The sequence below is a fragment of the Leopardus geoffroyi genome, chromosome D3 (assembly GCF_018350155.1).
Source record: "Leopardus geoffroyi isolate Oge1 chromosome D3, O.geoffroyi_Oge1_pat1.0, whole genome shotgun sequence".
NCBI lineage: Eukaryota > Metazoa > Chordata > Mammalia > Carnivora > Felidae > Leopardus > Leopardus geoffroyi.
In genome coordinates, this window is record NC_059339.1 from 76,119,804 (window position 1) to 76,147,292 (window position 27,489).

The window sequence follows — 27,489 nt, forward strand, 5'->3', positions numbered from 1 at the left end:
CCCATTCAGTCACATCTGCGGGACCTGGGCTACAAGGCAGGCCCGCCTCCGCCTCCAAATCTCTGTCCACCAGACCAGTTAATTCCCTCCGTCTAGTTGGCTCTTTCCGATTTACATCAATAGGTGCTGAAATACCCGATCTGAAGAGGCTTTCTTTCATCTCGCGCTTTAATCATTCCTTGTCATTTAACTCATAAAGCAAATGCTACAAAGGACATTAATAGGTCAATTGACAAAACTGGAATATGAGTGCAGATTAGATAAATTTAAGTATCAATGTTAAACTTACTGAGGCTGAATATTGTGTCACGGTTACAGAAGAGACTATTCCTGCTATTTTGATGGAAAGGGTGATTTTATAGATGTAAGTTACTCTCAAAAGGTTCGGGGAAAAAAACACGTATATATGCACACACATGCACACACATAGAGGATGCAAATGCTGGCGAGTGGAATAAGTGTTAATAATACGTGAATCTAGGCAAAGAGTAGCATTCTGTACTATACTTAGTCTTGTAACTTTTCTGCATGTTTAAACTCATTTCCAAATACAACGGTTTTTAAAAAATTATAAAGGACGATTTACCAGGACCACGTACATTTGCCTGTGTTGGTATTTTGACATATCAATGGCTAATACCATAAGAAGGGCAAATAAATTCCCTAATCAATACTGAGATACTATTAACCTTCCCAAACGCTCAAAATTTGGTAAATAAATGCGCTAAGGTACAAGAAGGTGCCTAGAGAGTTTCCTTTTCAAAATTTATAATTTATCTACAGAGTAAATGTAGTAAGATTAGACATACACAAAACCAGTGGTTTTTGCAATGTTTGGACACTAAGGACGTTCAGAAAGGATCATGTTTAGAGGGACAGTGGCCTAGGTAAGGAGGCCCACTGTCAAGTTTACATAGGAGACTAGAATATATGTTTACTCCAATTACCCCAGCAGCTAGATAAACAGCAATATTAGAGATAACAGTAGTAAAAAGACTGCTTCGAGTAATTACTACCTATAACAGGTAAGAGTATTTTTAGTGTTAGGTTTTAACTTTATTTTTAGTTTCCAATTAGTTGAGGCTTTGACTTTGTTTAAAGTTTCTGCTGGATAGCAAATCTCCTTGTGTCATTTACATAATGTTAAGAATCAAGCCTATCTATAAACTTCCACTTCCCAAAAATTTTAGTATTTTTCCTTCTCTCAGCTCACAGAACTACAAGTAGAAACACAATTTGTTACGGCTTACAACAGACGCTAACACCGTCAAAACTGAGGAGCCATGGGCCAGCCGAAGTGCTACTTAAATCATCCCAAATCCATCTGCGGTATTTTCGATGTGCGATCTCTCTGCAGAATGAAAGAGGCAGGCGGCTCTCAGAGCCTTCAATCACACCATCTAGGAGGGCAGATAAATACCTCTAAAATTCCCTTTCATTTTGTGAAGGGAGACTTCCTCAGTTAAGAGACCTTTCCATCTTTCTGCTTCCCCCCTTTTCAAAGGGCTGAATTTTAATGCAAATCTAATTACTCACTCGATCAGGGCAGGCAGATGCTGTGCAGATCTCTCCGTTCTCTGCTAGCACATGTCGGTGCTGACCTGAAACCCCTCATTCCCACCCACAGGCCTCCGGGAGCAAAATAGTCAGAGCGTACCGGGCTATCTGGACCCAGCAGTACAGCAAAGGGCACTGAGACCACAACCACACCTCTCTCTAAGGGAAGGCACCTTCTTTTCATTTGCACTTAAAACTGTTTTTCAACCTAAGTGTTAACCCCTGACATCACCTCGGTGCCCAAGGAACCTGGCCCGCTCCAGGGGAAGAGCAGGCCTGCTTTTAAACAATGTCTAGCACCATCTAGTGGTAGAGATTTTAAGCGACTCCAGGCTTTTAAAAAAGACGTTAACCTGGGATCTTCCCACAGAATGTCCACAGAGTGAAATAGACTGGATGAAACCCGAATCACTTAATAGGTCTCCTACCTAAACTAACTCACAGGCAGAAGCCTCCTTGGACAGAAAAAAACTATATTTGTACGTTTTAGGGTAATTACCAATACTACTCTCGTACAAGTGGCAAAAAAGGATATAACACCAATTCAAAGCTATTGGCTTCTGAATTATAGTTTTAACTGATTCTCCAAAAATCAAGCACCTGTTGATGGAAATATAATTGTGTAGGCAAAATGTGAAATTTCTTCTAATACATAACTTTCTCAATTGAAATGTTAAATCTACTTTCATGTCAGAATGTGTAGATTTAGTACCTTTAAAAATTTTTCAAACATTTTGTCATTTTAAAGGCTTTAGAAAATACAGGATCTCTTGGTCACCCCGGTATGTAAATTAACTGAAACACTTCGTATAACCTTTAATGTCCTGGTTATTGGGAAACACAAAACTCAGGACACAATTCTGCTACAGTTTGGAACTAACAGTGTTAATGTGAGGAAAGGAAAGACTCTAACCTTTAAACCTTTATAATTATTTTCTCTTGTCATAATAAATGAAGACTCTAATACTGTGTTTTAATCCCAGCACACCATTTAAGCAAAAGAACGGTAAGGCTCAGAGGGACGCCACAAACGAGGCAGGGACCAGAACCTGACCCACACTGGAAGCCGGGCTGACGGAAGCTGCTGGCAGGGGCTGGCTTACCTGAATGAGGAGGGGGTGTGTGGGCCACCTGTCAATTGTGCTCCACTTCATCGCAGGCCTCCTTCCCATTTCACTATAGTATCTGTAAATGGCATTTAAGCTGCTGCCTGAAATATACAGGGGACCATGTAGTAGATGTGCGTTGATTATAGTGAAAATAAAGAACAGACTAGGGAAGGCAGTAAGGTCAAGATAGGTAACTGCTTCTATACTGAATCAGTCTAATCACAATTATTTCAATGCTCTAAAATGCATATAGATTTAACTACCCTGCAAATGGAGATCACTAAAAAGCAATCAATTTCAATGGCTTTTCAAAGACCAGTGAGGCCATTTCTAGTGAGAAACACGACAGCAGAGTATTTATGAAATATGAGCAGTCGCTATTTGCAGAGACCAGTTGTAACAACCAAAAGCATGTTAATTCCCCCACCCCACCCCGACACACACACACACATTATGAAGGTAATCAACCCCAGCAGAAAATGTAGGAGGTAGGGAAGAAAGGAAAAAAGAAACTGGCCATGACCCAGCATGCTAATACACTCATCATTTTACTCCAGCATAGTTTTTTTCTAGTTACTTTCCTTTATAGCTATTTTGTTTCACGAAGTTGTCATTTTAGTATGTGTGCAATTTTGTATCCCGAGTACTTGGGATATTTTTACTTAATATGATGTGATTCATATTTTCTACGTTACAATAAAAGCTTTACAGCCATCTTTTAAAGTGACTTGGGTTCTTTTTTTTTTTTTTTTTTTTAAGTAGGTTCACACCCAGTGTGGAGCCCAATACAAGGCTTCAACTCATGACCATGAGATTAAGACCTGGGCTGAGATCAAGAGTTGGACACTTAGTGGACTGAGCCACCCAGGTGCCCCTAAATGACTTGTTGATAAGAATACTAGCTTATTGAGAGCAGTCTATTAAGGTTTATATGAGCATTCTTTATTTCTACCTGCTTCTACAAGATTTTCATCATTTCCCAGAGTAAGTTAAATGGAGACCAAATCCTTACAAGTAATCTAACAAAACTTGTCTTTTTTAAAAAAAATTTTTTTAGTGTTTACTTATTTTTGAGACAGAGAGAGAGACACAGTGCGAGTGGGGGAGGGGCATAGAGAGAGAGAGAAGACACAGAATCCGAAGCAGGCTCCAGGCTCCGAGCTGTCAGCACAGAGCCCGACGTGGGGCTCAAACTCACAGACCGTGAGATCATGACCTGAGCCGAAGCCAGACATTTAACCGCCTGAGCCACCCAGGCACCCCAAAACTTGTCTTTTTAACCAAGAGGTCAAAATCACGAAAACTCAAAGACTGAAGGAAGGCAAGTGGTACCCACATAATTCAACATTTTCTTGGCCTAGTGGAGCTGGAGCTGGGGCTAAGGCTAATCCTATGTAACTCACCCTAACACAGAGCCTCTTCCTCAATCTTAACATAGGGCAAATGTTCCAAAGCGTTTCCTTGCTTCCCAATACCCATCCTCTGGTTTCTGTTAACTACGAGGACTGTGAATCTGATATGTCTCCATGTTAAAATACCAGCCGGTAGGGTGCCTGGGTGGCTCCATCGGGTTAAGTGTCGGCCTCTTGATATCGTCTCAGGTCATGATCCCAGGGGTCGTGGGATCAAGTCCCATGTCAGGCTCCATGCTGAGCATGGAGTCTGCTTAAGATTCTCTCTCTCCTTCTTCCTCCGCCCCTCCCCTGCTCACATTCTTCCTCTCTCTCAAAATAAATAAAAACATAAAAAATAAGAATAAAATAAAATAAAATAAAATACTGGCCAGGATACAGCCATATTTAAATCAAATGTACACTTAGCCTAAAACTTAATTTTCAGAAAGATAAATGAGTTCCATTCTGGAATACAGCGAGTCAGATAAATCCAAATTGAGTCTGCTGCAGGCTCAAAAACAATATCTCCAGAAATCGTGGAGAAGTCACCATCACATTCATACTGCAGGCCACATTTTACAGGTGAATATCATTTTCAAGACTTCTGAAGCCACAAAAGGACTTCTGGAAGCCACATTAGTTCTTCAGGGCCACTCAGAAACATTTGATAAACTAGCAGAAGTAGTAATTAAGCGGAAAACAGAACCAAAACAATTGTATGTGATTGATACATAGCCTATACTGGCTGTGCCCCAACAGTGTGTGTGTCTAAATGACACAACGGGTAAACAACACTCTCGTGGTCTCAAAGAATGGATGTGCTTTCTTAAAGCTTTCGCGTCTCAGAAGTGAAATGTACCTGCCCTCTCGCAAGAGATGTACCAGTAAAACTCACCAACACCTGAAACATACTGGTAGAGTCAGCTGTGAAATGAAACCCGTAGTCAATCCTCTGTCATACAAATAATCATCTTCTTAACTTGTCTGATTTTTAGAGCAGACATCTACATTTGAGGTATATTTTTTAAAGCAACGCAAAAGTATGCTTTGAAATTTATAAAATCTGATTCATTACCCAATAACATGTTACCAGACATTTTAAGTTGTAGAGGTATATTTCCAAAAGAAGTCACAACTCAAACTCTTGAGGGTGTCTGAAAACTCAGGCACTTTCATAGGGGCTCTGAACAAACATTTAAGGCACACAACAGCTTTTGAATATTTCCTCCAACGGCCTTTTGTTTTTCTTTACAGTTATAGAAATAAGATGCACCAACATCCAAAAGCAATCTGGGAGTAAAAATATGCTGATCCCAATCCTTGAAACAGAATGCAAACAAATGTATTTGTGGGCAACAGTAAGAAGCTTTACCTATTACCAATGATACAGAGAAGAGAACACATGATTATTTTCTCCAGCTCCAGCTAAATACATAGTAAGCAACACACGGTAATATTTTCCAAAGTTTAGAACGCGGAGAGAAGTTTACAAAGGGCACCTCGAGCTGGGCTTTGGTTTAACCAGTAAGTCAGCCCGCAAATGAAGCTTAACACAAACACACACCAGCATCTCTAGTGCTACCTGGGCACCTCCACTTTCAAAATGGAAGCAGCCATCACCTTTGTTACTTTAATGAGAATACTAGGGTTGCCATCAAAGTAAGGTTTATTACGCGAACATAGAAAGCGGCTTAAGGTTCATCACTGATCCATTACACAACTGCACTGAAGGACCAGCAGCAGACCGCCTTCCACCCACCGTTTGTAATTCCCGGCCGACTGGCCCATAACTCAGGGGACAGATGAACCATGAGATTTCAAATGGACTGACCTGAACTCTCGTGTTTAAAGCAGACGGGCTGGATTTGCCATTCAAATTGAAAATGATTTATCCTTTCCTTCCGCACCCAGGTCCCCCGGCTACCACTGCCGGGGCCATCCCTACCCACCGTCCCGCTGCCAAGGGGAAGGCTCACCTGTGGTCGAGCAGCTGTACTGTGGATACTGCGTGAAGGCAATAGCCCTTTCGATCCCGTCCCTCTCCATCTCTTCAATTGCTTCTTCTGTTAAAGGATGGACATACCGGAATCCAATATAGTATTTGTGAGGGGCTATTAGAAAGCATGTGTGGAGAGGAGAAAGTATTAATCTTTATATAGATTCCTTGGAGTCGCCAAACATAATGCAAAGCCCGGAACAAAGAGCAGTTAACCTAATTTCCTCTGAGGCTGATAATGTGGGTAAGTTTAGAATATTCCTTGGATCTTATCCAGTCTTCAGCTAGTGCGTGGACTTTTAATCACTATTTTCTGGGATCAACTCCCCCACCCCCCATCCCGCCACACACACACCCCTTTACTTAATTAGCACGGCAGTTTTTAAAATTCAAGCTTCTGTTCCTTACTCTCTGCTCTTGGCTGAGATAAGAGAGACTCAAAGGAAGGAAGAACTAACACTTATTCCTGAGGTTCAGCCTCCTCTTACATACCAGACACTGATGGAGGCTTTGCTTGTATTTTTTCTTTCACTTACACCCCATTTTTCAGATAAGGACACTGAAACTCTCAGGGGTTCATGAACCTATCCAAAGTCACACCTCACAGGTGGTTGAGCTGAAATTTAATGTGGGTCTCCCCAACTCCAGAGCCTACCCCCTTCCATGCCCCCCAGCCTGTTTCCACCACCCGCGGTTCCCTCCTCCTGTTCCCTCAGATTCCAGGTCGCCCAGTTAAGCTCTGGGATACCCAACAGAAATGCGTGGATAACAAATGAGTGAAATGATTCTCCTCATTTAATAGATTAAGGAAACCCAACAACAAAGCTTAAACTGGAGGCACTGAGGGGGCGCCTGGGTGGCTCAGTCGGTTAAGCATCTGACTCTGGATTTTGGCTCAGGTCATGATCTTGTGCTTGGTTCATGACATGGAGCCCCATGTTGGGCTCTGGGCTGACAGCAGAGACTGCTTGGGATTCTCTCTCTTGCTCTCTCTCGTTCTCTCTCGCTCTCTCTCGCTCTCTCTCGCTCTCTCTCTCCCTTCTGCACCTGTACTCACTACTGCTCTCTCTCTCTTTCAAAATAAATACATAAACATTTTTTTTTTTTTAACTGGGTTAAAAAACCTGGGTGGCTCAGTCAGTTAAGTATCCGACACTTGGTTTCAGCTCAGGTCATGATCTCAGGCTCGTGAGTTCGAGCCCTGCATGGAGCTCTGCACTGACAGCATGGAGACTGCTTGGGATATTCTCTCTCCGTCTCTCTGCCCCACCCCTGCTCACATGCTCGCTTTCTCTCTCTCAAAATAAATATTTTGAGACACACACACACACACACACACACACACAACTGGGGGCACTGCTTCAGATTTGAAATAAATGTTCCAAGCACATAAACAGCCCAACTCAGTGCACAGCTTTGCACTCTTTCCCCACGTGTTCCTTACAAACACCTTCTCCTGTCCCTCCTTTGTCCTTCTCCATCTTTTTGTCCTGTATCTTAAAAGTATCCACCACATGGGGTTCCTGGGTGGCTCAGTCGGTTAAGTGTCCGACCTCAGCTCAGGTCATGATCTCACGGTTCGTAGGTTCGAGCCCCACATAGAGCTGACAGCTCAGAGCCCGGAGCCTGCTTCAGATTCTCTCTCCCTCTCTGCCCCTCCCCTGTTCACGCTCTCTCTCTCTCTCTCAAGAATAAACATTAAAAAAAATTTTTTTTTAAAGTATGCACCGCCACACAATTTCTTAGGCATTTATAAAATCATAAAACTGAAAGTTTCCACACATTACCTGTCATTTCATAGGATAACGCCCAACTCACCCTCGGAGAGGATACTGAGAATACACTACATAAACATTAAATAATAACAGAACCAAGATGATGCTACTGTCCAAGCATTAGCAGCGGCTGCCACTAAGTACAGGACACTAAACTGCCCCAAGAAGGAAAAGAGAAACATTCCGGTTGAAGTGAAGGAAAAGAGAACCGCCCATTGTTCACCTATCTGCATAAAACATTCCACAGTGACTGGACATGGGGAACCGGCAGCCGATGGCGCAAGTTCCCAAGGACGGGAGCAGACGGCGGGAGGGAGAGGTAAGTGCGCACATGGAAGGATGGCTGGTCCAACATTCTCTGGCTGGGCACCGCAAAAAGAGGAAGGAAGGGGTATAAGCAGAATCATAGTCAGCTGTCTGTCCTTTCTAGGCCACCAAGTTTACGTTCTGTTGCCTAAAATGGTGAACGGCAGTTGAAACACACCAGAGGGCACGACTCCGTAAGCAAACTCCAAATGAGAGCATTCAAGGACCATGTGGTTCATCCTAAAACTGCCAACGTTCACACTATCAAGCCCATTTCTTTTGTTTTGGTTTGGTTTTTAATATTTATTTACTTCTGAGAGACAGAACGTGAGCACGGGAGGAACAGAGAGAAAGGGAGACGCAGAATCTGAAACAGGCTCCAGGCTCTGAGCTGTCAGCACAGACAGCTGATGTGGGGCTTGAACTCACAAACCATGAGATCACAACCCGAGCTGAAGTCGGACGTTCAACCGACTGAGCCACCTAGGCACCCCATATCGAGCCCATCTCTGAGGAGCTCTGGGGCATCTAAGCTGAGGCGGAAGTGGAATTTCCTTTCTAATCTACTTTCAGATAATACTATTATTAGATTTCTACCATCAGATCCTCCAAGGCTACAGGCCAACCAGCTTCTGGCATTCTCTTTTCACCTTCCAAAAGCTGCAGCCTCAATGCCTGGGGCCTGGGAGTTCGTTGCAGACAAGAGAGGTGGAGGGGACACCCTTGCAGATAAAGGCAGGGTGGTGGCCTCACTTTGAAGTGAGGGTGAGTAAAATATTCTGGAAGGAACAGATAAGGCTGGCTTCCACTGAAGATGGCCTGCACAAGCGGACTGTAGGCAAGTGGCATTGTGCTCCCTCTCTGGCCGGGCCTGTCCCGAGGAAAGAACAAATGTCTCCCAAAGAGCCCTGGCCAGTTGGGATGGGTTTCGCACCGCAGCCGGAGGTCACCGGCAGGAGCACAGGGACAGAAATAGCCTACGGATGTTGACCAACACAGCTGGCAGGGGGCGCATCTGCTCCGGTGAGACCAAAACACACGACTCACTGGCCCAGCCTAGTCCACCCTTGGAGCCACTGCCCAGCAAAGAGTCTTTGGTGAGACCCAGGAAAAGAAAAAAAAAAAAAGAACTCAGAATTGGATTTTCGAACAGCGAAACTTCATTCATTTCCAGCCCGTCAGTTTAGCTCCACAACAGTTCAAATGTCTGATTTGTGCGTGACTCTTTGAGAGAAAGGTGTGAAATATATAGCATAATGCTTTTTAATTTGTATCACATCACGAGCCCTATGCCCTGGATGAATAATACTAAAGGCTCACAGTTAAGGAATTTTTGTCATGTACGCTGACAGAAAGAGACAGAGCATGAACGGGGGAAGGGCAGACAGAGAGGGAGACACAGAACCGGAAGCAGGCTCCAGACTCTGAGCCATCAGCCCAGAGCCCGATGCGGGGCTTGAACTCACGGTCTGTGAGATCGTGACCTGAGCTGAAGTCGGACGCTCAACCGACTGAGCCACCCAGGTGCCCCACCACCCCCATTTTCAAGATGCTGCTTCGTGGGGTAAGTCATCTGCCTAAAGTCCTACAACCAGGACTGGGGAAGCCAGCCCCATTTGAAAAGAGCCACCCTCCCCATCAAGCATCCTGTAAAGAACAGAGTTCTACAAAGAAAAAAAAAAAAGAACAGAGTTCTACAGGATAGCACGTATGGCTTCGTGAAAAGCGGTCAGATTCTACGTAACTAAACTATCATCTTTTGAATGTATTTTAGATTTACTTTTGTGAAATGATTACACTTCTCATCTATTTCCTTCTGTATTCCCTAAATTCCTATAATGTGGTGTAGCCACATGAAACCAGTTCCAAGTTATATTCCCTCATAAAACTGACCCTGTGAGTTAGTAGTCAATTCTATGCAAAGCCAGTGCAAGCTGCAATTTCTATACCAGCCACCAAGCCACAACTACTTCCCTAAAAAATGAGAGCTTGAGGGGTGTCAGGGTGGCTCAGTCAGTTAAGCGTCCAACTCCTGATTTCGGCTCAGGTCATGATCTTGAGGTTCACTGAGTTTGAGCCCCTCGTCGTTCTTTGTGAGGATGTCGTGCAGCCTGCTTGGGATTCTCTGTCTCTGCTCCTACCCACCCCCCCCCCCGCCCCCGCACGCATGTTCTCTCTCTCTCCCTCTCTTTCTCTCTCAAAACAGATAAAATAAACTTTTTTTAAAAATGAGAGCTTGAAACATTTCTGTCCATTATCGTCACACTGTTTTGCCGAAAGAGAATCTTTCCCAATAGAAATAAACAAATAGACACAGTTTAAAAGTATACTTTAGGGGCGCCTGGGTGGCTCAGTCAGTTGAGCATCCGACTTCGGCTCAGGTCATGATCTCACAGGTCGTGAGTTCGAGCCCCACGTCGGGCTCTGTGCTGACAGTTCAGAGCCTGGAGCCTGCTTCAGATTCTGTGTGTCTTTCTCTCTCTGCCCTCAACCCACTCACATTCTGTCTCCGTCTGTTTCAAAAGTAAATAAACATTAAAAGTATTAAAAAAAAAAGGTATACTTTACAATTTTGTAGGAAACTAGGAGAAGGGAGGAGGAAGAAGAAGGACAGGAACAGAGGAGAGGCAGAGAAGCCAGAAAGCGGGAAGGAAAAGCCACACCAAGGGGGTGAGGCACCTGGGTCTTTGTGACTGGGCTTCAGGTCCATCTGTGAAGTACACAGAATCTCTTCCTAGATAATGTGGGCGAGCCCCTGAAGGAGCCACAGAGCCACCCCTGATAATCTGGGTCTTCGGCACAAAGCTCCCCTAAGGCAGTTTCCAAACCTTGAAGCCACCTCATTTTTCCTACATCTGCATTCTGTGCGACCACCGGCCCTCATACTCGTTGTACGTAGCATCTCTCCGGTAAGTCTTACGAGGTCTTCTCTCTGTCACTTAACAGACGAGCCTGCAGCGGCGGTCCCTCCCACTGGCCTGGGGGGTTCCTAAGTAGAAACCGCAGTTTTGAATACGAAAAGCAGTATCGAAGTGCTGAAGTATCGAGAAGCAGTACCAAGAAGCACTCAAGGTGCCACTGACGAATCAATGAGTGGACATTCTTGGGCCTCATTAAGCGCCACAGCCTTAACCTCACAGCAGGTGTGCCAAAGCTGTCAGGGGGCCATCTACCATGCAGGTGACAGCAATAATTTAACTTGCCTGCTCACAGGGGGCTCCAAACGTGAACCACAGAGGACGGCGATAGGTCGCAGGGTCACCGGTACCAGAGCCCTCTCAGGACCAGGCCCTGGACAAACTTCCAAGTTCTAGAGGAACTAAAAGTAGCCCCCTAGAGAATTTACTCTCTGCCTCAGTGAAAACTACCAGGAAGCTCAGCTCCATGAACGTAAGGGTGTGACTCACTCACTACTTTATCCCCCGTGTAGCCAGTGCTTATAAATACCCGGTGGTGGGGCTGGGTGGAAGGACGGAAGGAAGTGGGAATGAATATGTGAACGAGCAGGTACGTGAGTGAGCAAAAGGGCAAGTGAATGGCGTGAGGAAGGAGGAAGCATGATTGCTTGGGACATTAGTAAAGTGACTGGACAGGCAAGCCGCTGAGCTGCCGGTGCCTCGGACACCCTAAACTTATCCCCAAAGTTATAGTGAAGAATCAACTCCCTTCTTCACGTAAGTCTCTATAGGATAGAGGGTCATATGACCAATCACTCATGTTTTAAAAATCACTCTCGGGGCGCCTGGGTGGCGCAGTCGGTTAAGCGTCCGACTTCAGCCAGGTCACGATCTCGCGGTCCGGGAGTTCGAGCCCCGCGTCAGGCTCTGGGCTGATGGCTCAGAGCCTGGAGCCTGTTTCCGATTCTGTGTCTCCCTCTCTCTCTGCCCCTCCCCCGTTCATGCTCTGTCTCTCTCTGTCCCAAAAATAAAAAAAAAAAATAAACGTTGAAAAAAAAAAAATCACTCTCACAGGGGTGCCTGGGTGGCTCGGTCGGTTAAGCGTCCGACTTCAGCTCAGGTCATGATCTCACGGTCCGTGAGTTCGAGCCCCGCGTCAGGCTCTGTGCTGACAACTCGAAGCCTGGAGCCTGCTTCGGATTCTGTGTCTCCCTCTCTGTCTGCCCCTCCCCTGCTCATGCTCTGTCTCTGTCTCAAAAATAAATAAAAACATTAAAAAAAGTTTAAAAATCACTCTCACAATTCTGACTATGAAAATGTGAAATGGATTATTACTATTCTTTGGTCCCTGCCAAAGCAGGGAATAATCCTAGAATCTAGATGATTGCAACTTCCTTTGTACTAGATGGCCGCAGATGGGAATAATCAGATGTCTGATAGTAAGTGGGGCAGTGGGTTAAATCCGGGTCATTCCATAGGACTCTTTCCAGGCCAACCCAGGAGGCTGGGGCCACGGCTGGCCTGTCTGGTCCGGACAACCTGGCAGCCCCAGCACAGAGGGGCGAGGAGGTGGGAAGGATGCCGTCCATCCACATTCCTTTTTCAACTCTAACAGCTCTGCTAGGGTCCTCGATGGTGATGGAGCCTGCACGACCAGGCCAACAGAAACAATGGCATGTTGCCACCTCCTCTGTCCACTCGAGACAGCAGAGCAATTGCAGATCTGATTCACACTAAACCTTTTATCATGATAAACTGTTAATGACCAGAGAGACGGTTTCTTCTCTATCAGGTGGGTGTGAGTGTCCCTCGTCTAACATTTTCAAGATACGTTGCGGGACATTGTGGGACGTGTGGCTGAACGGCAATAAGAAATGCCCTTGAGCCACGGCCAAGGCAGGAAGCAAACTCGATACGCAGAAGCATGATTGAGCAATTTTCCAAGTGCGATGAGCTGAGGGCTACAGCCCTTGTCCCTGTGTGCGATGGGACACGGTGGCTTCTGAGAGCAGCTTGAGGTGACACTTAGAGGTGTTTTCTCAGAGAAAAGGGAAATGCTTTTGGGCCTGCCTGGTGGGGCCACTGTCCTTGAGGGTGGCCACTGTGTCACACGCCTGTCCTGATCCGGAAGACCCAAGATGTATCTGTAATGAATGTATTTCCTGTGTCCTAACATGCACATTTTTTGATTGAACATTTCTCATACTGGTGCACACCTGCAACAGATGTGGTCTTAAAACTACCCGGCAGAGTTTTTGTCTTAGTATATATAAAAACAATGGTGGGTCCCACAATCAATGGCGTCTGGAATGCAATTAAACACGGCACTTACAATTCATTCCTATAGTGACTGCTGCATTCTGCACATTATTATTCTGCCTTAGCGGTTCTCGGAGGACAGTCTCCAGACACACACAATCCTCTTTTCAGGACCTCGCACTAGCTGGTGTTGCCGAGAGCCGAGAACAGTTGCTGAAGATGCTTACGGTCTCGCGGCCGCACGATGGCAGCTAATTCTGCTCTGTTGATCGAATCATCTCTCCACACAGAAAGAAAAAGCAGCGACAGCAGCCCCAAGACTTCTTTCCAGAGCAATGATATACGCATCTTGTATACATGGGATATGGCCTCTTCCTTATAACCTAGCCCAACTTCACACACACCTCACGCTTCCTTTTGAAACTAACGTTCCAAACCTTGAGCTCTTCCATATCTAACATAAGGAAGGAACAGGCTCCACAGCCAAGGCCAGGAGAGTGCCTCGAGAACTGAGCTAAGTGGTCACGCGTCACGTAGGAACCCCCGCAAACCGACAGAACTCCATGTGCTGTCCAATAGCGTTTGGAACTTCGTACCTACTTTGAAAGAACAAAACTGAGATGTTAGTGAAGAAACACTGTACCTGTGTTGGGGGATAAGTCATCTAGCAGCTTCACCATGCCTTCTCCCTGCTTGGAAGTCCACATCTTGATGGGGGACCCGCCTCCGATCCTGCGGTATTGCTCCTGAATTTTGGGGGTCCGGCGTTTGGCGATGATTGGTGCCAGCTTACTAAATCATTTAACAGGTAGGTAAGTGGCTTTTGTTCCACCTTAGCAACCTCAGAAACTACTCAATAGAAAAGATAAGCAAAATTGTAAGAAGAGCCTAAGAAGATCAAGCCTTTAAAAATAGAGGCTTGAGGTCATTGACGACAGCCAGCTCTTTGGCCTCGATTAGAGAGAGGAAAACAAAACACTCTCTGGGGATTAGCCACCTCTGCCCCACGAGTTCCTCTCGCAACTCACCCTGAGGATTCAGGACACCACTCAGGCGCAGACCCTAAATGCGGGCCAGCCACTATCTTAACACTTCCTGATCCTACACCTAGCAGGAACTAGGATATGTAAGACATTCGGAAGCAAAAAATACTCTTACTTTAAGAAAATGTATTAAAAAAAAAAAAGAAAGAAAATGTATATTAATCACAGATACATTTGAATATGTGAGCAAAGTTGAATGCACAGCACAGGAATGTTCATTGCAACACTGTAAACAACATGTATGTCCACCAGTGAGCCACTGGTTAAATAAATTAAGTTATGACCAGGCAAGGCATTCTGAAATGTCATGAAAAAAAATAATAAACCGGGCCTATATAATCTGTTATAGAATAATCTCCAAGATACATTGTTAATTAAAAAAAAAAAAATAGCAAAGTGTTAAGTAATATACATAAGTGCATTCCCATCTGTGTTAAAAAGGACAGGGGAGATATATATGTGCATATATACATATACATCTATATTTATAGATATATAGACAAGCACATGCTTGGATATGCATGGACTGTTTCTGGATTGTCACCAGAAATACATCTGTACAGTTGCAGATTTCTGTATTTCTGGTTACATCTATAACCTCCATGGTGGGTAACTGGGAGGCTGGAGTTCAAGAAAAGAGACACTTGCTTTTTACTGTGAACATGTTTATGCTGTTTGCATTTTTTATCACGTGCATGTATAAATTTTTCATTACAAAAACCTACTTTAAAAGAGAAAGAAAAGAAAGAAGGAGGGAGGCTTGAAAGGAAGAGGACAGCCACAATATTATTAATGAATAATAATCATTGCTTCCCTGAGTATTAATCAGCTGTTGAGGGTCAAGTACAAATATATCAGTAACAATCTTTAAAGGGACATCAGGGGTGCCTGGCTGGCTCAGTCGGTTGACTGGCCAACTCTTGATTTTGACTCAGGTCATGATTCCAGGGTCGTGGGATGGAGCCTATTTAAGATTCTCTCTCCCTCTCTCTCCCTCTGCCCCTCACTCCTGCTTGCACGCTCTCCCTAAAATAAAATTTAAAAAAAATTTAAAGGGACCTCAGGTGTGTCAAGACAACTGCCATTTCCAGAGCTCTAGGGAGGAAAGGGCTCAAGGAGAGGCCCCCCAACTTGCTTTCTCTCTCCCCTGCATTTCTCTCAACATCATATCCTTCTTATACAATGGAAAATAATGATGCTGCTCTAGTCACCACCAGATAGGCACAAAAACCATTCATTTTCTGTAACTATAGAACTGACGTACACGTCAGGCAAGATGCACTACACAAGTTAGGAATCAGTGCAGGTGTTTCCACGCGTCTTACTTTTGAATAGGAAGCGTCATCAAGTCTCGGTCCAGGAAGAGCCTCAAAAGGAAGTCGTGAACATCTCCCAGGGTTTCAGGGCCCCCCATGTTCAGCATTAATATTCCAGTCTTCGGCTTCCTACATAAAATAAAATGCAGTTGGCTTGTAGCTTTTTATTTTTCTGTAGGGTACACTGTTGGTTCAGCTAGCAAACTCAACATCCAATCTGTTCAGAGGTACAAACCTACAGATCTTTTCACTGCTATCACCTGGCTGCGTATCTGGGAATGCACAACGCCTCCGGTTCTGCACGGTCCCAGTTCTGACTCTGACCTTGGTCTCCCAGCTCCATCCATGGCACTGGTCTTCTCTGGGCTTGAAATGTTTCCCCATTAAGTTGTCAGTCCTGAACAAAAATCCCTCCCCTTCTTCAAGGACTGAGAGTCAGGGTATAAAGCTCAAAGTGTCCTGAGGCTGAAGCAAACGTTTATGTGAATGCCTTACAGATATACAAATTACTTGGTCTCTCCAAACTTCAGCCTCCTCGTATACAGGGAGTCCAGCAACGACCTCAAAAGGTTGTTTTGAGAATAGACAGCATAGTTATTTAGCATGATCTGGAACATACAGTAAGTTCTATCATACACAGAGAAACCACGGGTTTCCCTTTTAAGCCTCCACAGTATAATAACCAGCCCATCTCTCATTCTTTTATCTGCTCCTTTCCCTTTAGTTAAACTATTATTATTGACAAATGATTTCTTGCTATTCTGCTTCCTTCTCCAGAGCCCGCTGTTCCCCCGTAGCGTCCCCTGTACGATAAAGTACACCTCTCACTTTGCACTCACCTCTTGATCCTCTACCTAGAGCCACTGCTTAAGGGATTCTGGCAAGAAATTGCTCTTACTCAAATAGGTCCCAGGCTAAAGAATCAAGCACTGAAGGAACAAGAAGAAGCAAAAAGAAAATCAAGTAGTCTGGGGGAAGTTAAATCAACAAAAGGACCATGCCAGCTCTGAACCTCTAAAATCCAGAGGAGCTCTGGACCATGCACAGCCTAAAGTGAGCCAGGCCGAGATGAGTTCTCCATTCCTAAACCCCTTCAGGGGGCAAGAAGGGGCCAGAGTGGGACCAGGTGCCGCCCGCATGCTTCCGGTAGCCGCCGGAAGCCCAAGGCTACAGACATGGAACCATGGGGTCAGAGCCTAAGATGAGGCCCTGGAGAACTGGGGGCCGTGCAGTGAAAGAGTCTGCAGGTGGGGACACTACAGGACAAGGAGTGTTTCTTCCATTCATGGTTTTTTGGTTTGGTTTTTTTTTTTGGCATTTGTAAAAATGTAGATATAATTTATATACCATAAAGTTTTCCATTTTAAAATACAATTCAGTGCTTTCTAATATACACACAAAGGTATGCAACCATAACAACTCTCTAATTCCTGAACATTTTCATCACCCCCCAAAAATATTCCCACATACTAGAACCATTCCCCATCCTCCCTCTGTCTCCTTCTTGGCAACTAATCCTCCGCTTTCTCAGTCTATGCATTTGCCTATTCATAGAAATGGAATCACATGATATGTGGCCCTTTGGGCCTGGTTTCTTTCACTTGGCATAAAATGTTCAAAGTTCATCCACGTGACAGCGTGAATCAGTACTCCTTCCCTTTTTATGGCTGAATAATACTCCACAGCACGGATGGATGTACTCTCCATTCACTCTTGATAAAGCAGTGAGAAACAACCAGCCTGACGTTTATTTAAAACTCCACTGGTACAAAGGCTGAGGGGTCCCGCTGTCCAAGCCTCCTACATCAAGGCCACCTCCAGCTACCACAGTGACTAAGCCCATCCTGCAGACATGGATCCTATTTGGAAGACTGTCCCTAATGTGTGCTAAAGCCAATGAGATCAGGATGACATTTTAATTGCAATTTTTAAACAAGTGCTAACAACACTTGGGATAATGTTAGGCAGCAGAGTGTGTCAAATTCATACAGGAAGAAACTGTTTTCTTGCCAAACATACTACAGGTGAATGAGGTAGAAATCTGAATTCTCAACCTAAATTTGCAAAACAAGCTGAGGCAAAATTGCTGGGGTTAGCGGAATGCTGCATTCCAGTGAAGTCAGAGATCTCCTAATTTAGACCCCACTGTAAGGACAAACTAAGTTCGCCTTTCACATCATTGTCTTAGACAGCATTTCTCTTCCTCGGCACCACTGACATTTTCGGCTGGATGAGTCTTTGCTGTGGAGGGCTATGGTGTATGTTGCAGGGTTCTAGTAGCATCCCAGCCTCTACTTGCCGGAAAGCACAGCACACACGCCGTCCCAGTTGTGACAACCAAAAACGTCTCCAGACATGGCCATTGCCAAATATGTTGGAGGTGGGGAGCTTCCCCCTCCCTCTACCGAGAACCACTGGGTTAGAGGAAGGGGGTTTCATCTCCTTTTTACTAAGCAACTACTCTGGAGGATGTCATTGTCCCACAACTTTCCCACCTCCTCTCACCAAAAGTCCTATCAATGAATTAACAAGCTGGTGTTTAGGTTTTTTTCTTAACACCTAAAAATTCCAGATTCATTATATTGTGAAATGGTAAAATGCTCCCTTAATCTTTCCACTTAGACCACCCGTGCTCTGAGATCCTGTCTCTCACCCTCAAAATCTGTGACTCACAATAAATTAAGCGCATTTTTCCATGGATTGCTGCCAGTTAACAGATTACTGGTTAAGAAACCCCAGGCTAAGAGACTTACCTAAGCCATAGAGGGTATCAATGTGCAAACGAGATTTAGAACTGCTTTTCATCTATAACACCTGAGCTCAGAACAAGAGTGGCTTTAAATTGGATACGACTCTGCCCTGCAAACCCGTGTTTTATAAACCGTGTTGATCTTACACATGAAAGTGATGCACATGATTTGGAAATACCTAAATACACGTGCACTTAATTCAAAACTGTGTTATGCATGACGAATGGCGCATTAGCTGCCCTAGTCTGACACCCTCTATTCGAGAATGCGAAGTGCAAAGCCTTAGCCGTGGTCTCTGTTCTCCTCTCCTCCAGACAGAGCCCATCTGAGACCAAGCTCTGAATGTCAAGTTCCCTTTGTTTGAACGTAAAGGTGTAAATAGGGGAACATATTTAAAACTTCTCGCTTGAAAAGGTTTCAACATTCTGCCATTTTTATATTCTGGGACTCTCAAAATAGGAGGTTTTTCCTTTGAGCTACTAATTGTACATAACAGAAACTTCAGATCATCAATTAATAAAGAAACAGAATCATTCAATTATACTGTATATAGTCAGCATCAAGATAAAGACACAAATTCTACCGCTTCATGAAACCTCCAAGATGTAATTGGCCTGAGGATCTATGCTGCCTCTAGACCAGGGTTTGGGAAACTACAGCCCACGGGCCAGATCTGTACATACACACCCTGCCTATTTTTGTAAATAAAGTTTTATTGGAACACAGCTCCACTCATTATTTCACATAGTCGCTAAGGCTGCTTTCACATTATAACAGCAGAGTTGAATAGCAGCAAAAAAGAGACCAAATGGCCCACTATCTATCCCTTTACAGGCGAGTCGGCTGACCCCCGGTCTAGTGGAGGTCTCATCGGCTATAGTCTGAGCACCGCGCAGCACGAGGCCTTCAGGTCTGGCGCCAGAATGATATACAGGAACACTGATCACTTCATCATCTCTACTATTTTAAAACTAGAAAGAATGCAAGTGCCCCATAACATGGGAATGGATAAATAAACTGTGATTTCGTAAAATACTCATATGCTATTAAAATAATGGTGAATAATTATATTTATATGGTAGATATATTATTAAATTTAAAAAGAAGAAGTTTAAAAAATACTACGTGCACGACTGTCACATTTTGGTAAATATTTACTGAATAAATATCAATCGGTACAGACATAGACACAAAACACTGGGTGGTGGGATTATCGGTGATTTTTTTTAATCTTTTTTTTTGCCCGTCTACATGTCCTAAAATGAACCCATTTCTTTGGTATAAAGATGATATAAAATTACTTTATGGAATTTAGACATTTTTAGATTTTTATTTAATTTAATGATATTAAGGTTATATTATTGGCTTTTGCTACTAGGATAATATAGCAATGAAATAATTTTTCTCCCAGGGTTCCACACTGAATCAGTTCTTCGGGTTACATCAAATACTCACCCTAAACCCTAAGGACTTAAAGCACTTTGGACCATGGCTAAGGTGAGAAAAGCGGGGCTGTGGGGACACACAGGAATGGTGTCCAAGCCACCAGGACAGAGACAGCGTCCCTGCTTCCTGTTTTCCTCACCAGATTCGATCACTTAGGAGGCCAGAGAGTGGAAAAGAGATGATCCGAGGCCCCACCCCTAATGCTCTATCCCCCTTCAAACCTCAGTTTACTCAGTCAGTAAACCTCAGTTTACTTCAGTCAACGTACCCAAGTTCACACAATGAAAAATAACAACCACAAAATAGGACTATTTTCATAGCTCTATCGCTAGAGGAACCGTCAAGGAGTTACTAGTTTGCAACCCGTCTCCTTCTTTCGCTCGGCTAGCGTTAAGGTGGGCTATTTCTAGGGACCCAGCTAAACAACTGCCCGTTCGAGTCCTGTGCTGCCCCTGTATGAGCGGAAGACCTAAGAAGAGCTGTGGCTTCCGTGATGGAAGCGGAGGCCCGGAACAACGCCAGGCCTGCTGACATCCACCCGCAAACAGCAGGGGTGACGTCCGAAACAGGTACTTTATCCCTTCAATAAATCACAAATCGTATTATGTCATTTCGAATTCCGCTCACCCTGTTAACAGTGGAAAACAATGGCCGGGTTTACTAGATAAATTCTTGACGGATTAGTCACTCCTTATCCTAAACAGAACATACATTTCATAGGTATAATTATGTTAGTTTCATAAATACATTTCTAGTGTCCATGAAATTTGTGTTACATGACATATTCCAGAACTAAATTCCTACATGATCTGCAGACTGTTGGTCCTGAGTTACGTGTCCTTTAACAAAAGCCCGGTGGGGTTTTTATTTGTCAATCATATCTCAAAAAAGCCGGGGAAAAAAATTTTAACAACAATTTTTTAAATCTATAAAAATTCCCCCCAAATGTTAAAACCTTAGCGGTGTGTGTGCGTGTGTGGGTGCAACTTGTAGCCTTCCAGCTACTGAAAGAAAGCCAAGAAAACAACACTGTGCTCCTTCCACACTAGCATTCCCCCGCAGCTCTCCTCTTAAGGCAGCCTGTACCCACTCACCGGTGTCTGCATCAACAAAAAGAGGTTCTTATTAGTACCTAAAATTAGATTCATACCTCTTCCCCGGTTGAACTTGAGGTTCTGGGCTTCTGGTATGCCGGGCTGTTTCTGTGGCAGCTGCCGCCATGGCTCCAATCGACTGGCCCCTCCATGGTTGGCGGGCCCTTGAGCTTCCAGGCACCACTGTGACAAAAGTAAAGTAGCGGCATGAAATCCGGCTGGGAAGCAATGTCTTTGGAGGGGGTCCTCCGAGCAGAAGTCCTGGACTTGAAATTTAAAGAGACGCTATAGCACAGGTGATTTCCCCGGCGTTTCTCGGCACTCAAGCCCTCTCTGCCAGGGGTGGGGTGGCGCCTCCTGGGATGGCCTCTCAGGACCTGCACGGAGCCTTTTGAGAAACACACCTTCTCACTCTGCCCTGGCAGATTCTGACGTGATCCCTCAGGAGAATCACCGCATGCATACGGAAGTTCGTGCGCTGCTCACACGAAAGGGAGAAGCCGCGGGACGTGTTCAGAGCCACCGGTTTACGGGGTGTTACTTGAGCCAGCTTTCAACCAGTTGCACAGACCTCGCATCTGCCTATAATCCTCCTCCAATAAAGCACCAGGGCTGGAGAACCCCAGCACTGCCCTTGGACACTGACAAGGGTGGGGGGTTCTACTTTAGAGGGCCCCTTCTGGCCCTCCTCGTGCTGCAGCCTCCCCCACAGGGTATGCAGTCTACACAGCCAAAGATCCATGGACCCCAGAGCCCATGACCTACATTCCTGACCAGGCTCCCCGTACCCAGAATTCCCTGTCCCCAAAGGCCCACACCCACTCCAGGGACTGTACAGACCTCTTTCCTAGCTCTATTCTCCCGAAAGCTGATTGTGCCATCAGTGTGAGCAATTCTTGACCTAAGGGAAGCTATTTGCAGGAGGAAGAATAGAACCTGAACCTAGACAGGAGTGTCCACATGGGTGAATGCACAAGACTCTTCACAAGTCAGGGCACAGCTGGCAGTGGAAAGAGAAGCAGGGAAGCCTACGGAGCAGAGGCAACGCTCCCAAGGCCACGACACTTCTGTGGGAACTCTGAAGACTTCAACAGTTCACCCTTCCAGATCATTACGAAGGTCTATTTGCCAGTATTGGAGAACAGAACATACTTCACAGCTTGTTAGCGGGCGATCCCACATATGATACATGGGTCTCCATGTGCACTCTTGTCCTGCACCCCGCCAGAGTCAGCTGTGGGCCTGGAGAACCCACCTGGACTGAGAAGTCCATGGGCCATACTTAGTTGCACCATGAAGGATATTCATCCTTGAACGGCATACAGTGAAATTAAACTGAAGCTATACAATAGACACTCAAGGTAGCAATGGGGGGACGGTGGTTACTGCTGTGCCCCACACTGTACACGTGACCCACTCTCAAACCAGCCGATATGAAACCAGCTTGAGATCAGTCTCCCTCTGCCCTCCTCCTCCCTCCAAGTCAGAGGAGTCCCGGTGAGGAACTCGGGCTGCGGACCAGCAGTTCTGACCTCATGCAGCTCTGACACTGACCAGCAACGTGACTGGGGCCAGGCTATATATTTTCGAGCCTTAGTTTCCCCGGTAAAATGACAACACCCTGCTATCAGGATCCTTGTGACGATTACAGCAGATAAGACCCGCGATGCACTCTGCACAGCACCTGCCACGTACGATTAGTGCTGGCATTAGTTTCATTTGGAAGTGTCTAGGGCATAGGGACTATACCTGCTCTGATGTTTTTTCACCTACCCTGCCTATAAAGTATAGGAGAATGGTATCTCCGGATTTCCAACTCTCCATATTGTGCACATTCCCAACAGAGCCAATTACGTGAGCTTGTGCTGAATAGTCCTTATTAACTCAAAGTGGAAGTGCAAAGATTGACATATAGAAGTTCAATTCTGCTCAAATGAAGTCTCAAGCCAACTCGCAGCTCCTTATTTTAGACAAGTTCAATTCTGAACTGCATGAGATGTAACTGGGTTCTCAATCAGGCCACAATGTCTGCGATTCCTGGTATGAATGAGATATTGGATTCCATGGGGTACTAGAATAGAATTTAGGCATTACATGATTTGACTGCTGGTGATAAGCCTTCCTCCTGTGAATCTTAAAAAGGGAGTGGCAGAAGGGAATCCGGGTGAGACCAGAGTCATCAACTAGTACATTACTATTTCCTAGCACAATTTGGGAGGGTAGTTTTTCAAGCTGTCATGCCCTATACTTAACAAAATCCTCTTCTCTGTGGCCGGACAAATTCTCAGAAGGGAATGCTGCTAATAATGGATCCTCTGTGCTCAGGACGTAGGGTTAATACACCCCCCTCTCAAGGACTTCTCTGTAACACTCCTCTCCCCTAATGATCCGAAGGTTCCAAAGAAACTAAGAGTAGTCTCTGACCCAACGACCAACAGACATGTAGCTAAAGGAGTTTTAAGTAATTGTTCAAACAAAGAATGAGCTGAGACTCCTGAAGACACTCAGTTCACAGCTTAAGAGAAATCCAAGGACACAGACAGCATTGTATAGCATAGAGCATATGTTCCAGAGCCAGAGACATCTAGCAGAAATCCCAGATAGGACCAAACAGGCTGTGTGTGGGAGTAGTTGGGCAACTCAAAGAACTACTCCAAGCCTCGCTTTTCTCATCTGTATGATGGTGATCAGGCCAACCCTGCAGGGCTGTTGTGAACATCAGGAAAAAAAAATCTTTACATCTATGTCCAGACCCAAGAACAGTGCCTGGCACACTGCATACGGTTAAGAAGTAAGAATACTCAACAGCAGGGACCTGCCCACTTATGAACTGAGACCAGGTATTCTAACCCTATTTATTTTTTTCTAATTTTGTAAACGTTTAGTCATTTTTGATAAAGACGGAGTGTGAGTGGGGGAGGGGCAGAGAGAGAGACACACAGAATCTGAAGCAGGCTCCAGGCTCTGAGCTGTCAGCACAGAGCCTGATGAGGGGCTCAAACTCATGGACTGTGAGATCATGACCTGAGCTGAAGTCAGACGCTTAACCGACTGAGCCACCCAGGGACCCCTTCTACCCCTACCTATGACATTAACTGCTGGTCTACCTTTTAAAGGCCTACAAACCATAAAAGCTATAAAACTAGGAAAATGCAGAAGAGAATATAAAGAAAGCAAGACTTCGTAACTCCTGGACAAACCCAAAAGGTGAAGCATTCAAAAGTATATATATGATTTAAGAGGTTCATGGGTATTAACTGGTTCTCCAAAACCAAATTATTTAATATTTTGGATGCTTAGGGGTAGGGCAGGGGAGGTTATAAAGCAAGGCACACAAGTACTTTAATATATAATGAAGCCATTTTTTTTTAAGTTTATTTATTTATTTTGAGAGAGAGAAAGAGAGAGAGAGAAAGGAGGGTGAGGGGACAGGGGCAGAGAGAGAGGGAGACAGAGAATCCTAAGCAGGCTGTGCATTGCAGAGCCTGATGTGAGGCTTGAACTCACAAACTGTGAGATCATGACCTGAGCCAAAGTCGGATGCTTAACCGACTGAGCCACCCAGGCACCCCAGAGCCACTTCCTATCACATAGGAGATGAGATTTATTTCAAAAGGTACTTATAAAAATAGGTAACATTTTAAAAACTAACAAATAACTGGGGCACCTGGGTGGCTCAGTCAGTTAAGCATCCGACTCCTGATTTTGGCTCAGGTCACGATCTCACAGTTCACGAGTTTGAGCCCCACGTCGGGCTCGGCACTGAGCCTGCTTGGGATTCTCTCTCTCCCTCTCTGTCTCTGTCTCTCCCCTGCTCTCTCAAAAATAAGTAAATAAAGTTTAGAAAGTTAAAATGAACATAAATAACATCCGATATTGTGATTATTAATAAACATTTAGGGAGGGGAGGCTTTAAAAAAAGAATTATTTTCTGGTATGGCACCAAAATGTTCTTATGTCCTTAATTAAAACATTGATACTCTTCTTCATTATTCTAGATTCTTTTTCTAATTATGAAAGACATCGGACGCCTGGGTGGCTCAGCTGGTTGAGCGTCTGACTTTGGCTCAGGTCATGATCTCATGGTTTATGGGTTCGAACCCAGCGTTGGGCTCTGTGCTGACTCTGAGCCTGGAGCCTGTTTTGGATTTTGTGTCTCCCTCTCTCTCTGCCCCTCCTCTGCTCATTCTCTGTCTCTCAAAAATAAATAAACGTTAAAAAGAAAGAAAGAAAGAAAGAAAGAAAGAAAGAAAGAAAGAAAGAAAGAAAGAAAGAAACAGACATATATGCTCAGTGTTGAAAATTTGGAAAGAAAAGGCAAAAAGAAAAAACAATAATTCATTAGTCTACCAACTTTCTAATTCAAAAATATATATAGTATATACAGTATGTGGTCCACGTCAAGGAGTTTATTGATTTTGTAATATGCTAAAAACTTAGTGTAAAACTTTGTACTTTTACTTTCAGAATTCGTTTTCAGAAATACTACTCAATTTTTTCTAACTCAGATGTTAATTCCTTCATATCAACAAGATGATTAAAGTATTATAACTACATCTTAAAAATCAGAGTTCATAATTCAATTGGACTTCAAATCCACATTTGCTATGGTTTCTGAATCCTTCCGCTTAGTTACTTATAATCTGGAACAAATCATTTAAAGCTTCTTAGATTGTTCTATGACCTCAAATCTAAAACCTGTAAGACTCTGCCACAGAAATGGCTGATGAAAGAAAAGGCTAATTCAATACATCTTTCAGGCACATTACTGGTACTGTGCTTCCTCTTCTTAAAAAAAAAAAAAAAAAGATACCTTTTGCTCCATGCACCCTTTGTGCCTTGGCCCTTACCACAAACTGGGTCTTTACTATCTTCCTCAGAAAGGCACCTGTAGTAAGATACGGAAATTCAAAGTGGATTCTCTCCATTCCCTCCTAGTAGGTGCCAGACTGAAGAATTTGGGAACTTCTTAGAAAAATAAAGCAGGTCTGTGTCCGGTCATCATTCAAATGCGTTAACTAAGCATCTTAGTGTGCCCCAGCCTTTTACATAATAACTGAACATTTAAAAGGGTCTCAATATATCTACTGCATGCCAGGCACTGTGCTACAAGCTTTACCGGCATCCAGCTAATCTTCATGCCAACCCCGTGAAGTATATTACCTTTCTCCTTTCACCTTTACCAAAACTCAAGCCAGGTGAGTGTCTTACTCAAGGGGTCACAGTTAAAAATGCTGCAGGGTTAGTGTGCCAACCAGGTGTTTCTCGGCAAACTCCTCAGCTCATCCTAGAAGCACCCTACATTCAAAATTTGCATGAGAAACATGTTGGGTTGTCACTAGGTCTTGCTCGTTCTCCAAAAATCTCTAGGAAATACTAGCCCAGACTCCCTCGCAGTGGGTGCTGCCTGCCTAAGGACAAGTGAGCACCGGGTGACGCCAGGGGCTAAGACAGAGGAGCAGTGGGCACTCTGCGACCTCCATCACCAGGGAGGGAACCCCATGACCCATGTCCGTGGTGATGACGATGATGATGCCTTAGTTACCGTCCTCAGTGGTAGGTCCGTAACACACCCTCCCTCCCATAATGCTCACAACCCGTGACGCTCATTATTATGCTTTTACAGATAAGAACTAAGGTGCGGATAAATCCCGGCACTGCTCACGGTAACCCCGCTGACTCATGGTGCTCCGGGACCTCTCCTGGCCGCGTCCCAGGGACCCCAGACGACCCGTGTACCGCCCCCCCCTTCAGCCCCTCCCAGGGGAGGGCTCCTTTCCGGTCCCTTCTCCAGGTCGCCCCTCGCCCCACAGCGCGGAGCTTCCTGCGCCGCTCCCGGAACCCCCTCAAGCCGGAGGGCCCCGGCGCGAGCTGCGCTGCCCACGCCGTCGCAGGGACCCCGGCAGCGGTGGCGGCCGCGACAGCCTCACTTACGCCGATCGCGGAGCAGGGCGCCCGCAGCTCGCAGGGCCGCAGCCATGTTGATGCCGCCTGAGAGCTTTCCCGGGGCAGCTTCGGCCCAGGACTCGGGTTCCTCCCACGGCGGCGCGATCGGGTATCGGCCCGGAGAGCTCCGAGCTGCTGGCACTGCCACCACAGGCCGCCTTATCTTAAGTTGCGGCCCCCTGCGCCCTCGCGGCGCACCAGTTCATTCGCTGCCTGGCCGGGCCTAGCCGGGGCTCGGGGGCGGGGCCAGGGGAAGACACGCCCCTCGAGACAGCTGGCCCGGGCGTGGGGCCTTCGGCGGGGGGGAAGGGGGGTGGAAGGGGTAAAAGGGGCCTGAGGCTGTGCTAGCGGCCCCGCCCCACCAGCCGGCAGTTCCAGCCCAGCAGCCCCTCTCCCGCCCCCGGTCACCCTGAACGAACGCCCTGGTTGCATCTGCCAGTCTGGCCAAGGCGGAAACCGCCGCCACAACTCGGCAAAGGGCTTTCCAGACTTTTTCAATACTATGACTTAGATATGAGAATGCTTTTGCCGCACTTCTCCAGTTTGCTTGCCTCGTTATAGTACAACTGTGCCGACCCTGCTTTGTTATAAGCTTGGTTTT

The 27,489-nt window shown here is 45.3% G+C and overlaps 1 protein-coding gene across 2 annotated transcripts in view; it reads right to left on the reverse strand.

The window, feature by feature from the left end:
- The window catches only part of FECH (ferrochelatase), a 37,728-nt gene extending 10,582 nt beyond the window's left edge, over positions 1-27,146 (reverse strand). The window contains exons 1-6 of one of the 2 annotated variants that reach the window (XM_045459140.1): positions 26,877-27,146; positions 20,999-21,125; positions 15,662-15,781; positions 13,937-14,085; positions 6,037-6,171; positions 2,661-2,767 (exon numbers count right to left, since the gene is read on the reverse strand). In XM_045459140.1, coding sequence (XP_045315096.1) covers positions 2,661-2,767; positions 6,037-6,171; positions 13,937-14,085; positions 15,662-15,781; positions 20,999-21,125; positions 26,877-26,922 — 684 coding nt within the window. In that variant the 5' untranslated portion in view covers positions 26,923-27,146. The remainder of the gene's footprint in view (positions 1-2,660; positions 2,768-6,036; positions 6,172-13,936; positions 14,086-15,661; positions 15,782-20,998; positions 21,126-26,876) is intronic. The other variant, XM_045459141.1, reaches the window with a different exon arrangement.
- Between the last annotated feature and the right edge of the window lie 343 nt (positions 27,147-27,489).